The sequence below is a fragment of the Citrus clementina genome, unplaced genomic scaffold, assembly GCF_000493195.1.
Source record: "Citrus clementina cultivar Clemenules unplaced genomic scaffold, Citrus_clementina_v1.0 scaffold_1, whole genome shotgun sequence".
Taxonomy (NCBI): Eukaryota; Viridiplantae; Streptophyta; class Magnoliopsida; order Sapindales; family Rutaceae; genus Citrus; species Citrus x clementina.
Genome location: NW_006263303.1, coordinates 15131925 through 15146848, shown reverse-complemented (window position 1 = coordinate 15146848; position 14924 = coordinate 15131925). Strand labels below are relative to the sequence as shown.

The 14924-nt window shown below is 31.3% G+C and overlaps 1 protein-coding gene and 1 pseudogene across 2 annotated transcripts; one reads left to right on the top strand and one right to left on the bottom strand.

The window, feature by feature from the left end:
• The window catches only part of LOC112095661, a 178173-nt pseudogene that overhangs the window by 121465 nt on the left and 41784 nt on the right, over positions 1-14924 (top strand).
• LOC18053694 (non-functional NADPH-dependent codeinone reductase 2) lies at positions 5399-12802 on the bottom strand. Of its 2 annotated transcripts, XR_002903957.1 has the most exons (8): positions 12459-12802; positions 8195-8441; positions 7937-8116; positions 7322-7793; positions 6726-6794; positions 6512-6598; positions 6290-6330; positions 5399-5759 (listed from the first exon to the last, which is right to left on the bottom strand). XR_002903957.1 is itself a non-coding variant. In XM_006451642.2 (4 exons), the coding sequence occupies exons 1-4, from the start codon at positions 12800-12802 to the stop codon at positions 7575-7577; spliced, it is 990 nt and encodes a 329-aa protein (XP_006451705.2). In that variant the 3' UTR covers positions 7102-7574. The 2 variants fall into 2 exon arrangements, 1 of the variants encoding a protein (XP_006451705.2); XM_006451642.2 differs by lacking the exons at positions 5399-5759; positions 6290-6330; positions 6512-6598; positions 6726-6794 and having other exon boundaries at positions 7102-7793.

Here is a 14924-nt window from a genome sequence, read left to right as displayed (position 1 = left end):
GTTATCTGTCCTCAATACCTTGATTCTTTTCTTAAATTCAAGTTCAACATGCGCTTTGTACTATTTGAACACTGGAAACACATCTGCTTTTTTCTTGATTGGATACACCCACCATCTCTTGGAATAATTATCAATAAAAGTCACCAAATACTTTGCACCTCCCATGGATATATCTAGCGATTTCCAAACATCAGAATGAACTGAGTCTAAAATACATTTACTTCTGGCAGTGGTTCAATCTATACTGCTTACTTGTAACACAATGCTTGCAAAACGGTAAGTTCACCGATTTGAACCCCGGAAGTAATTTTCGCTCAGAGAGAATCTTCAAACTTTGTTCTGACATGTGACCGAGTTTGAGGTGCCACATCATCGTTGATTCTTCTCCATTTGACGCGACACGCATCAGCTTCCTGTATTGTTTCCCCTTTAAGTATGAACATATTAGCACCTCTCTTTTCTGTCTTCATCAATACAAACACGCCTATAGTAATCTTCATGATCCCATTTTCAACATGAGTTTTGCACCTATGATATCTATTTGTCCAAAAGACAATAGATTTTTCTTCAGGCTATTGACATGTCGTACCTCCCCAATTGTGCGAATTGTATCATCAAATATTTTTATTTTGATAGTACCAATGCCAGCGATCTCCAAGGCATGATCATCTCTCATTCTCTCCGAGAGGTTATGTGCCAGGTAGCTCCTGTGTCTATGAGCTAAACGTCAGATAGCCATTTTCTGCCTTCTGAAACAATTGTTGCCTCATTGTAGAGAATTTCGCCATCATCCAAGGTACTTGCTACACACCCCTGAGCATTTGATGACTCAAGTTCTTTGTTCTCTCTTCTCTTTTGGTTGTTTCAACACTCTTTCTTGATGTGCCCTTTCCTGCCACAGTTGTAGCATTTAACATTTTTCTTACTTTTGGATTTTGATCTACCATGATTGTGACTCCCACTGGGGTCACATTCCGTTGATCTCCCTCTCGTCACCGATAGTGCTTCTGCTTGTTGCGAACTTACTTGTCTGTATTCCTTAGTTTTCTACTTGCTCTCCTCATTTAATACGGAGGCTACAATATCATTGAAAACTATAATGTCTGCTGGATTGTTGTTCGTCAGGTTAATGATGAGTTGATCATACGCATCAGGTAGACTTTAAAGTAAAAGTTCTGCCCGTTCATTTTCCTCTATTTTATGACCCAACATTGTGAGTTATGAAAATAGAGCCTTCAAGATGCTGATGTGATCGGTCATCGATGTAGATTCCATCATTTGAAGAGTATAGAGTTTTCTTTTTAAGAAAATCTTGTTGTACAGCGACTTGGCCTCGTAAAATTTTGTGAGAGTATCTCATATTTCCTTTGCTGTCTTTTTCTCCTCCACACTGGATAACACTCTATCAACAAGTGCCAAGTGTAGATCAGCAATGGCATTGCCGTCCATCTCATTTCACTTATCATCGTCAGTTATCTCCATGGGCCTTTTTTCAATTACTGCTATGCAATTATTTTTCCTCGGAATTGCCCGCATCTTCATTTTCTACAACGAGAAATTGTTCCCGTTGAACCTCCCAATTTCATACATCGCTGCCATTTTGTTGATAAATACCACACACAAACTAGTGTACCACCTTGAATAGTTGTGAGTATGTGTGAGAATGCACACCAGGAAAGTTTACAGGAAAGACTGGAGGAGTTACAACGGTCCCACTTAAAACCCAAACTCTTTAGACTCTTATCGCCTTTGTGACAGAACTTTCCTAAACATGTACAAAACCGCATAGTTACTCCACTCACACCGCTATTCCTTACTTTGCACCACAAAATTCTTAGATCGCTCTCACTGTTTCTCGTGAACAGTACCGTATATATGAATAGTACCGTATACATGAACAGTACTCTTTACATGAACAATATCCCCGACTCTAAAAATACAATCAATAGCTCTGATACCACTGTTGGGAAATGATTGGGTGAAGCAGACACACAACTACAGTGAAATTAAAAAATAATGAGAGACAAGAATTATAGAAGCACACCATAAATTATGTGATTCAGCTTTTAGCCTAAGTCCACGGGCGAAGACAGAAGGAAAATATTTTACTAGTGATATGAGGATTACAAGTATTGTAATATTTTGGTTCACCACCCAAAACCTTAATACACTTAATCTCTCATTTACTAAACTCGTAAGAGCTTTATAATTTTAAGCCCTTAAAATCACTCAAGCTCTCTACTTTCTCTCTCACAAAATTGAATGCCCAAAACAAAATGGGGAGCTCCCTTTTTATAGCCAAAATTGGCTATTAAAATATTAATATTTTTTTTCTTTCCTTATCAAAACCATGTGCCTCCATTTTTCTTCTTCAAACTTCTTCCTTGGCGGTGCTAAACCCTTCAACATTTGCTGCTTCCAAATTCTATTTTTCTTCTTCTTTCTTTTTTATTGTGGAATTCCACCTCTTCTAGAAAGAATAAAGCCCACATTTTTGACAAAAGACAATATTAAAGATGAGAATTAGTCGACCATGAACTTGAATATGATTTACCCAAAACAATTTTGACAATCATTGATTAATTATAATTACATGAATATTTTTGTATAAAGTATTGAATGGTTATAAAAGAATTAAAATTTAGGTTGAAAATTTTCGGTAATTAAAAGAGAAAAATTTGAACCGAACCGAATTAAACTGAACAGAATTGAAAAATTAAACCAAACCGAACCAGATTTAGTTTATATTTGGTTTTAATTTTAAATAACCAATCCGTTTTGGTTCGGTTTGATTCTAGTCCAAACCCCACCAGAAAATGCCCACCCCTTATTGGTCGAAAACTTTAGAATAGGTCAAACTCGCAGCTAAAAATGGAGATAGGTTTGAAAATGGATATGTGATATGGGCTAGGATTCAGTGTGCTACATTCTACTATTGGCTTGTTCATCTTCATTAACTTTCACGTTGACTGAAACATAATTGCATGGTGGAAGGAAGCTTACGTACGCGTAGGAGCATATTGCAACTTCTCATTTGACTGGGTAGTGAGGGTAAAACCTTGAGTCCTGGGCATGACAATACCTGAACCTCGCCTGAACACCTTTTTTAGACACTCAGGGCAGGCTTTAAAAGTCCAACATTTGGTCGGGTTTTTTATTCCTGGCTTTTTAATCGTAGATTTTGTATTTTATAGTATTATATATATTTTAATTTATTTTATAATTTTTAATTTTATTTTAATGAAATTAGAAATAAAAATACGAATACGAATTTGAAAAATTTTAAATTTTAAATATATCTAATAAATCAGTCAAATAAATATAATTATATAAAATAATATATATTTTATAATAATTTTTTATGAAATTTGAATTCTAAGTCAGTATATGGACTTATCAAGTGATCCCTGGTGCCCACATTTCTGAGCTGAACGGGTATTTTCGACAACTTTATGGAACGGTAACGTATTTTCACCTCGCTTCATTGGTCTACCGACCAGAAGTCCATTGACCTCATTGACTGGGTGTTTATCCGTGTTGACTTTTGCTCTTGACTGCATATATTGCTAAAAATAGATGATCCAGATATTGCCACGTCACCAGATCTTCCAGCCCTTGATTTGCGTTCAATTTCATCCTTTTAGTCATATACAAAGCCAAGTATCTTGCCCGAAGATTCCCAAGCATACAGAACCAATTTTCAGAGGACAAAAAGTTGACAGTGGCCAAATATTTTGGAAAGAAAACTTGTCTGCAATTGTTTATAGAAATCAACAATAAATGGGAAATTTGTCTTAGGGGATAATTTAGGGAGTGACTTTAATATTTTTATTTCGCTAAATTTATTTTTAGTTCTTAACTTTTGGAGAAATATTTTTAAGAGTTTGAGGCCATAATTTAAATTGATTTTTTTAGGTGAGCGCTTACTAGTTTATTTTTAGACACGAAGATTCAAACAAGCCTCAATTTTCTTCTCTTCCTTTCAGCTTGATGAAACTAATAAATGTGATTTCTTTGAACTTGTTCTTATTAAATTTAAGGCAATACTCCGCACCTGTTTTCTATATTTACCCTTATCTCGAGAGGAAATTATATGTAAACCCTGCATGGAGAAATGCGAGGGATGAAGCTTAGGATTAGATGCAAAGGGCTCATGTTGTGATGCTATGTAAGTGGTGTTAATCCTTTGTAACTCACATTTATTTTCATGGTAGATTTGTTTATGTCTGCATGTGGACTCTATCACTTGTCGAGATTTTTACTCTATATCGTGATTAACAAAGAGTTCCTCATAAAAGTCGCGGGTCTTGTGGATTTGTACTTTTTTGCATATTTTACTTATTTGATTATTACCTTTTAATTGTTGTTGGTGGAAGTTCTTGGTATTTGGCATATTTGAGGTTATTGAAAATATTTATTAATCAGAAGTTGTTGGAAATTTGTTGTGTTGAAATTATAAGGAGACTTTGGATGAAGTTGTGCTTTTTTTTATTGATCGAAATAGTGAATTCATTGCATCTTTGTTTCACATCCATTTTAGATCCATTTTAGAATGTTAATTTCTTCGGAAAATTTCACCAATAATAAAACCAAAAGAAGCTTCTGATCATGACAAAATTGGACTGTTTCCAATGAGTAGAGGATAGCGAGGTGGGAGTTATCAGAGTGAACAGTTTCCCTGTGAATGCAGAACAAGGTCTACTCACAGAAACCACCGTCTGACAAAACTGTAAAAATACGGGCAATCTGAAAGTAATAAATCACCAAGTCTAGATTTGACAAGCACCAAAAATCCAACAATGCACTGTTATTGGATGGACTAAACTGGAAAACATTGTGGATGTTTCTGCAGTTGGGCTAAAGTTTGGTGGTTAGAAGGGAAAATAGCTTCCAGTTGAAAGGGCTGGTAGATATTACTACCTGACCGTGGCAAAATTCTGTTACAAGCCGATAAAACCAGAGCTGTGGCTAGGTTCTGGCGCGTGATTTCTTTCAATTTGCTAATTCGTTTTGTAAGCAATTTGTTTCTATGGTTAGTCTTGTAATATCTCCTCTGCACGATTGGATAAATTCCTGACTTGAGTGATTTGGATAATAGAAAGCTGCCATTTTTTCTTCAAAACTTGCGGTCTTGGTTCCATTTCAGTGTTATTTTACTTGCTCAATATTGCTCTTGTTCAAGATTTGTGATTCAATTGATCTTCATCTTCTATTGATTGAATCGTCAACAGCTACCACATGAATCTTCAAAGCTTGTTGAGAAATCATAAAAGCTCAACCAACCTGTAATTAATCTACATAAAACTCAATGCCAAACATTCATGATTCCCAGTTTCAGAACTCAATTTGCATGCACTTCTAATTATATATAACATTAAAACATTCTTAAGTTGTGCGGAACAGTTAACATCAAATTTAAGGTGCCATTTAATTATAAACTGTAAGATCATATAATACAAGTGCCATGTATGGAATAAATTTGGAGTACTTGGTGGAACAATCCGTTCACTTTGATAGTTCCTACAAATAGCTGGGGCGGAGTTGGCAGTTGGCAGGTTCATATGGCAATAGAGGGGTTCCCGTGGTGTTGGTATTTGAAGTCAAGCGATGAGGGAATGTGATCGGCAAGCTCGTCAAGACTAGGCATCAAAGGCGCATCTCGTGTTCATTGGTGGTCGACTCTCATAACAACAACCCCATCAAACTTCACTGGGGATTTTTTCTGCATCTCCTACAAATAGCTGGCTACATCCCTTACTCTGCAGAGATCGTATTTATGAATAAGCCTTATCTGATAGGAAAATAAAACATAGCTGAATTCTGGCGGAAAATTTACAATATTGTGAAAAGTTTTGCATTGTAAGCATGAGAAAAATAGAGCAAACATTCACAGCTAATTTTTTATTCTGTAAAGTATGAGGGTCAACTTACAGTTAAATTAAGATCCATGTGAGGGGATCCAACAAAAAAGAAAAGGGCATCCCTTCAAGAATGGATTTATAGGCAGCAATAGAATTATGGAACAAAAAATTAAGGCTACCACAACCAGTACACACTCAGGTTGGAAGTGCAGGATTGTTCTTTAACTGATTGTCAACACAAAATTGTCCCACCAATCCTTTTTCGGGGGGCAAATAGCGAAATCCTGATCTTCTATTATATTCTTGGCAAGGAGGGGACCCCAAAACAACAATTTTCAGAAAAATCAGAAAACATCAAATACAGAAGAATTAATTATTTCAGTTTTTAGGGCATGGACCGCCAGTGGTAAGTCGTAGAAGTAGCTTACCATACAAGTAAATCATAACTGTTCGAGTTCTCCAGTACAGTCTGCAACACGAACGAAGAAGATTGAAAATTAACAATGATGTCTATGGTTATAAATAGAAAACATAAGATGTTAGAATGTTTTCTGTTGATTGTGGTACAGGCACAATTTTCATTTGGACACAGGATCATAATAAATGAGACACACGTGGGAAGGAAATAACATTAAACCTTTGATGCTTACAATTGGTGTCATGTTATAAAAAGGTGCCTCCAAGATAAAGTCTTTATTTCTTACAACTCCATTAACAATAAGTTTCCCTTCACAAGCCTGCAAGCAAACAACTTCCACATTTAAGAGTCCAACACTCCAAATATCCTAGAAAAGACTTGAGTTGCTGAAATCAACGGAAACAATATCAGTCAATGGATGAAGCTGCCTTCACCAAGAAACTCACCTCCACAACATCGCCTTCCTTGGCAACAATTCCTTTAATATAGACACCATCATCAGTGTATCCTACTTCCTGAAGAAGTGGTGGACTTTTGAAAATTAATATATCATTTGCGAATGGCTCTCTAAAGTAGTAGGTAACCTGACAAATTTAAGTAAAAAACTATGATGCACAATAAGGAAAGCTCCCACCAAATTCTTTATATTTAAAGCAAATAAATAGCTACAATGCTTAAAAATCAAGGCTCAAGGTGGACTGACAGAACCCTTTCTCCTTAAAGAAGTGACCACATAAGCCCTAAGCATTGATATTACCCAAAACAATAACAAAAATCAAATTAGGAGGAGAAATGAATTGTTTAAAACAGGGATACTCAAAAGATACACACAGAGAATGAATATCTAATTAAGAGGAAAAAGTTCAACTTCAAACAAATCATATAGTAATTTTCTGGTCAGTAGCTTTGTCCTTCTTGAGTGGTCATTCTGCCTTGCCATTGTTTGTTTCACACATCAACAAATATCAAGCTTAAATCAGAACCTATGAAGTTCCAAATTCAATAGTCAAACGAGCAGAATAAATGAGCCACAAATCAGTACCTCACTGTGCACATTTATATATAAGTGCCATGTACAGTATCCTGAATTTGATGCAATCTCATATGTGTGCCCGAAAAGAACAATCACAGAATCCTCGGTTCTAGTACTTACTTAAAATTCTTCATAGTTACAAGCCAATTAACTGCTCAAATCCTGTGAGCTACACCTAATAATTAGGTAGATATGAAACATACTTAAAGCTAATTTCCATTGCAGAAGAAGTAGAATATACATTAGATATTAAAAGGGGGATTTACTCATCCCACAGCTCTTCAAGTGTCTTGAATGGCCCATGAGGGATAATATACTCATCTCTGGGCATCATTCTGTGCTGCGGGATTTGATTAATCTTGTCATAATCGTGATCAGTTAGTGCCCAGTCAAAGATATCCAGGTTCTCCTTCAGTCTCTCCTTGTTGAAGCTCTTAGCAACAACAATCGCCCCTTGCTCAATTATCCATCGAAGACAAACCTGCCAAGGTATACGCAGACATTAATTATTAAACAGACAATCCATAACATATCAATCCAAGAACTAATTGATGATAAATTAGTTTCCTGTTCAATTTGCAAAACAAAAACACAAACATACTGATAGAAACTATGTAAAGCAACCTGAGCAACAGTCTTGCCGTGAGCGTCAGCAATCTGCTTCAGTGCTTCATTGTTCATAACTTGATTCGTGCCCCAACTGGACCCGGCTGCTCCCAAGGGAGAGAATGCAGTTACAATAATACTTTTGGACTTGCAAAATTCTCTGAGCTGTCTCTGTTGCCAGGCAGGGTTCATCTCCACCTAATAACAATCATTAGCTCCTAATCTGTCTATTAATGTAAATAAAAAAAAAAATTAGTAAATGGATAATCTCATCACTTGATTGACTGAAGGAGGGATGGTAGAGAAGGCGAGTAGAGCCTCAATCTTCTTGGAAGAGAAGTTGCTGACACCAATGAACTTAGTGAGGCCAAGCCTCTGGCACTCTTCCATGGCTTCCCACACACCCTTGTAGTCCAATGGTACAAGATCTTCTTTGGGTATAAGGCTTTGTAATTTCTCACTTGGCTTTGCACTGATGGGCCAGTGAATGAGATAGAGGTCAACATAGTCCATCTGAAGGGTCCTGCATGCGTGTGGGTATAATATAAATATATACACATCAATAAGCTACCCTTAATTAATTAGAACTCATGTATAGTATTCAAAACGGAAAAAATATATATATATATATTATTGGTGTTCTGTTCATCTCTTTTAATCCATCTTGAACGTTAATATGTTCGAATGAAAAAAAAGAAAACAAGATAAGCATTTTGAGACCTACATATCGGGAGGAAAAAAAATCAATTTTCTTTCCCAATCTTCATAATTGAACCAAGAAGGACAAAACCATAAATCTAGTTTGCTTGAGTAATTATTAAGAATGAATTCATTATAAAGAAGAAAAATGCCCTCTCCATCCTTAAGATTTGATATAATAGGTCATTTCATCATTTTTATTTAAATAATAACTCATTTCATCTCTATTTTTTAAATAATAGCCTAAAACGTTCTTCCCTTAATTTACTGCCAGTAACTATATAATTCATTAAAGACAAAACAGAATTTCCAAATAATGATAAATTATTTTAAAATAAACTCTCAAACACAATTTTAAAAAAAAATTCTACTTTTCTGCATAAATTTAAAATTTAAGGATAACTTAATAAATAAACAATAATAACACTAAGCAATATGTAAAATATATATTTAGGACCAAAAAAAAAAAAGATTTCACAAGCATTAGAGTATTTTTTTTTTAATCCTTTAGCTTATCCTTGATTTTAATATGAAAAAAATAAACAAATAAATAAATAATCAATAAGTATTGTTATTCTACCAAAAGTAAGCACAAACTTCTTTATTTATTTAAAAAAATACACACTAAAGACATGAAAACACATATTTAAAAATACTACAAAATAAGATACATTGCATTAGAGTATTTTTTTTAATCTTTTAGCTTATATTTGACCTCAATATGAATAGTGATTCTTGGAAAATTATTGTCATTATTTTTGTTTGTTGTTGTTGTTATATTAAAAAATTTAGTTGACTTCATTAAAAAAAAAAATTAATGAGCACACACATATGCGTATATACACATACGCGCGCGCACACATACACACACATATATATTCCTTCTTTAATACGAACACCTTCATTTTATTTTTTTATGCAGACACATTTTTAAGCAACGAGATTTAATACGTTAGTTTTCAAGCCTGTTACCCCACGACTTTATAGGGTATTTAAAATCCATATGGTTTAACATCATGTCCGCACTAAAAAAAAAAGAGGGCACTCGCACTTGAAAATGATTATATGTGTTTGTGTGTGTGTGTGTGTGTGTGTATGTATTTTTTATTTTATTAAGTTATCCTTAAATTTTAAATTTATACAAAAAAGTTAGATGTTATTTAATTATTCTTGAGATTTTTATTTTAAAATAGTTTGCATTTATTTAACTAAAAATTCTATTTTGCTCGCAATAGATTATAGAGTAAACTAATTGTAAATACATAAAAGGATATTTTGGGCTATTGTTTGAAAAATAAAGATGAAACGGGCTATTGTTTAAAAAATAAGTATGAAATGAGATATTATACCAAACCCTAAGGATGAAAAGGATTTTTTTTTTTTTTTTAAAGAGTCACAACTTCAACATATAAGACATTTTCAATTATGTTCATGAGAGAAAGCAAGTTAAATTCTTCAACTCATTGGAGCACTGATTTCAATTAAATTTACAAAGCCAAAGACTTAAATAACGAATGAAATTAAAAGTTAATAAAAATAAAAATAATTAATAATAACTAAAATAATAAAGTTAATAAAATTTAATAATAATCATTATTATTATTATTATTAATGACATTTAAAATAATAAAATTATTTGTGATTTGAACAAGGATAATTTAGGAAATATGAAAAAATTAGAAGGATAGAAAAGTAAATTTATGTTTCATTTTCATTCCCACATTTTCATTGCCAACCCCCCATAGAAATGAGATTCCCATTTTTTATTCCCAAATTGTGTGGGACCCACACAATTTATTCCCATTCTCAAATTCAATTTTGTCAAGTAAATATAGCTTTAATTCTCATTCCTCCATTCTCATTCTTTATTCCAAGAAGTAAACACACCATTAGTCTCTTTTTAGTTTAGAATTTATAGTTCTTAATTACTTTATAGTTAGGTACTCCCTTACTTTAGTTTAAGTTTTAGGTATTGTCTTATATATTGTACTTAAGCCTGACCTTGTATTTGCACCTATATAATGACGTCTTATAGGTCTTTCTTGACCTCAGTAATACATGTTATTATTTTCCTCCAAAAAAAAAAAGCATGCCCAATGCATTATTAATTGTACTTTCTTTCCAACATTTCATTGAATTTGTGTTATTTTTGTTCCATGATATAATTCTAGCCATAGTTATGTGATTTGATTTTTAAGTAATAAATATAAATTGTCCTTCTTTAATACAGGTACCCTCATTTTTTTTTCACGTGGACATGCTATTATACCATACGGCTTAATAGAGTTATTTTTTAATACTATTAAACTACATGGTTTTATAGTATCTTGAAAATCAATTCTATTAATCCACATAGCTTAACAGCGTATTCGCATTAAAACAACACTCCATTTATTAAATATATTACATCCTACCCTTGCTTTTCCTTTCATTTTACAATGATACCCTTGTAATATCACTCTAGGGGATATTAATTGAAAAAGATAATTTATCAAACTAACCTAAAAAAGAATATAAAAAATTACATAAATTTTATATTATTATTTTACATTTAGGCTTAACTTGGTAAACTAAATTTTTATAAAATAATTATTAGTAAGATTATTGTAAAGATATTAAGCATGGTTTCAAGTTGGCTAATATTAATTAATTTATAAATAATTATTAGTAAGATTGTTGCACAAGTACAAAAATAATAGTTCTTTTGTAATGATAATTATTAATTAATTTACTAATAAATAATTATTAGTTAATTTGTAAATTAATTTTGTTATAGATAAATTAATTAATGTCAAGAATATTGTTACAAGGATATTATTTAAAAGAAAAAAATAACGGTTAAAAATACAAAAGATAGTATTTAAAGGGGAAAAATAAAAAATAAAAATATAACATATTTAATTACAAGAGTATGTTGAGATATTTTTTAAAATATAAAGACTAAACGGATATTTAAATCAAAATATAAAGACTAAACGAACATTTAGTCGTATATAAATTTTTAAGTACAGGTGTTCTTATTTTTTTTTATACGGACATGTTATTCAATGTTTAATTTACTATAGAGTGGGGTTATTTGCACTCAAAAAATTACTTTGGACACTCTAATTTTAATAAAAATATATATTACAAAAATACCCATACTATGAATTACTATTAAGGACAATTTATTATAAGTCAATATTATATAATTATTTTGAACATACATATAACTCATTATTTATTTTTAATTATCATACTTTAAACCCTAAAACTTTTATTTTCCATATCATAATTAACATTTAGATGAATAATAAGGAAACCAATTTTTTAAAAAAATTAATTGCACAGTATGTGTAATAAATTTTATTTTTAAAAAATAAAATAAAAAAGTACTGTGAACAAACTTTCTTTTTGGCTTTCGCCATTCTCCTCATATTCTTCGTCTTTACGTCTTCCTCTTCTCTTTTTTCTGCTTCATCCCTTCTTCTCATCTTCTTCATCTCTATGACTTCTTTCTTTTTCTTTTTTTTTTTTTGGTAGTATCTATGGAATATAATTTTTTTATTATATTCTCATTCCAAGTTATTTTAGGTGTGAAATTCAATATTGAACATAAATGACTAAAAAATTAATAATTAAAACTATATTAAATAATGTTTTTACAACTTAACTTAATTATATTGTTGTAAGTACATGTTAAATCATTTAAAATTAGTGTGCTGAATAGTCTTATTAATGTTTTAAGTAAATAAAGTTAAAAAATTAAATCATTTATTATAACGTTATATAATTTAATAATGTGTCGGCACAAACTATTAAATCATATAACTTATTTAAAAAAAATGAGGACCAGTACTACCTAAGAGACTTCTTCAAAGCTGGGACAACGAGGTCACGATGAGCGTCATTCAACCAGAGCTTAGTAGTAATGAAGAGGTCTTGGCGAGTAGTGAGAAGCCCAAGTTTAAGTGCTTCATCGATTGCTTCTCCAAGAGCCCTCTCTGTCCCGTACTCTGAAGCTGTGTCAAAGTGTCTGTAACCGAGCTTGATTGCTTCCATTACTGCACACTTCATGACATTTTCATCCTTCTTGTCAATCGCCGTGCCCAGTCCGATCACCGGCATCTCCCGCCCAGCGGAGGCAGAGCTCAGTTTCACTCCTGGGACGTTGATGTAAACAGGCATCTGTTGAGAGTTAGCCATCCTTTTGAAACCACAAGTTACGATATATATATATATATATATATATATATATATATATTTATGTATAGAGTAGTAGCATGTCGACTGTTGTCATATGACTTGAGTGCATAAAGGAATTTTATTATTGTTAACACGTGGCTTAATTGAAACAACAAATCCGACTTTAATCAATAGTGGACAGATGGAAAAGAAAAGGAATTTGCATAATTGCATTCATGCATAATGATGAGGGCGGCTTTAAAAATAGGTGAAATAAGTTGCCGCTTAAAGTTTTATTTTATTCGAAAGTAATGGTGGTTTTAAGTATAGGTGAATAACACGATTGTTTAAGACATTATATGTTATAAAAGTTTTTTTACTATTTTTTAATTAATAAGTTTTTTTTTAAATTACGTGTTGTAGAAAAGTTTATCTATATTTATTAATCTTAGAATTAAAGAAATACAATTAATAATATTGTCTAACCATTAATTTATTCATTATTAGTCTTTCCAAAACAAAATAAAAGAAGTTAAATTCGTTACCTTTTCAGTTTTCTCATAAAGCCTTATCATTTAATATTAGAATCTTTTATTTTTAGTATTCCGTTTAATTTCTATTAAAAATCTTATAATCTCAAAAATCAATAAATGAAACAATTTCTTAATGTCTTGTTTATAAAGAAAATTATTACATTCATTGGTTCATTTAAAAAGAAAAAATTAGTTTCTTAAAATATAAAGACTATATCCATTGTCTAATCATCAATTTGTCTTCTCAACTTTCTATGTGTTACAATTCTAAATATTCTATTTGATAATATTTTTCTATTTGTTTGGTTGTTTATTTTTGTAATGATTCTAATGGAAGTAAAAAAATATCTCCTTTACTATTCTTTTTTGTTTTGTTTTTAAAAATTTTAAAGATCCTTTTAATTATTCTTGAAATTCAAGAACTAAATATGGAATGAATTTTGAGATATTTATATTCGTTTGAATATTAAAATTACAAAATAAAAAGAGATCTCATAAAAAAAAAAAAAATTGGCCTAAGGCTCCAAAAACTCTTAAGCCGACCATGGTCAAAAGGCCTGATTATGGTCACGCCTCATATATTACAAAGACCCAATTTTATATTAATTTAGTATAGTCAAATTAATATATTTTTTAAGTTACTTATAGTAGGAAAGTCAATGTTTTAGCCCTCTATTTATTAATTAATAATTATCTTACAATTAAGAATTTTTATACAAATTCTGTATTTGATAAACTTAATATTAAAGAGTATTACTGTTATTTTTGTCTAATTGTTAATTCATTATTAGTTTTTTAAAGAAAAATATTAAATTCTTTATCTATCTATTTAAAAAGAATAACTTAATTATTTGGCATTACAAAATTTCTTACGCTCATCTTTATAAAGAAAATTATTACATTTGTTGGTTTACTTTTAAATAAAAATAAAAATTTCTTGAAAAAATAGTCCTAAAGGAAGAAAAAAAAATTCTTGACTCCTTTTTTTATATAAAAAAAATCTAAGATATAGTTAAAATTTTATTGAATTAAGAGTTTTTTTATTTTCTTTGAGTGTTTAAGTTCTGAATGTAAAGAAGTCTCGTTAAAAAATTTCGCCTGAGGTCCCTAATACTCTAGAGTTGGCCTTGCATAATGCTTCTTAGTCATTATCAATAATAGTAATGATAGACATTTTAAATTTTATTTTAAATAATGTCTTTTTTATTAAATAGTTGATAAGTTTTATAAAATAAATTAAATATATTATCTCATAATTAATTATGAATATTATATTATTGAGAATAATTTTTTAGAATAAAAAATTATGGATAATGGAGAGAGAGACGAAAAGGAACTTGCATAATTGCAATCAACTTGTTTGTGCCAATTCGAGGCCCGCGAGAGTGAGTTGATGAAGACAGATACATGAATCTGTGAAGACTGGCAAGTTCAATACAAAAGGTCTTCTTATAATTTTAACTCGCAAGTTGCAAGTTGCAGACAAGAATGAGTTGATGCATAAAGGCACGTAAAATGAACCTGTGAAGATTAGCAAGTTCGATATGAGATCTTCTTCTTACTTTAATTTGGAAAACTATAAATTGCAGATAAAGAATGAGTTGATGACG

Excerpts from the sequence above, each read along its gene's own strand:
- LOC18053694 (XM_006451642.2), bottom strand. The coding sequence starts at position 12,802 with ATGGCTAACTCTCAACAGATGCCTGTTTACATCAACGTCCCAGGAGTG. Across the intron at positions 8,442-12,458 it reads GCTTTGAAGAAGTCTCTTAG|GACCCTTCAGATGGACTATG; the intron begins GTAGTACTGGTC and ends ACACGCATGCAG. Across the intron at positions 8,117-8,194 it reads TCCCTCCTTCAGTCAATCAA|GTGGAGATGAACCCTGCCTG; the intron begins GTGATGAGATTA and ends GATTGTTATTAG.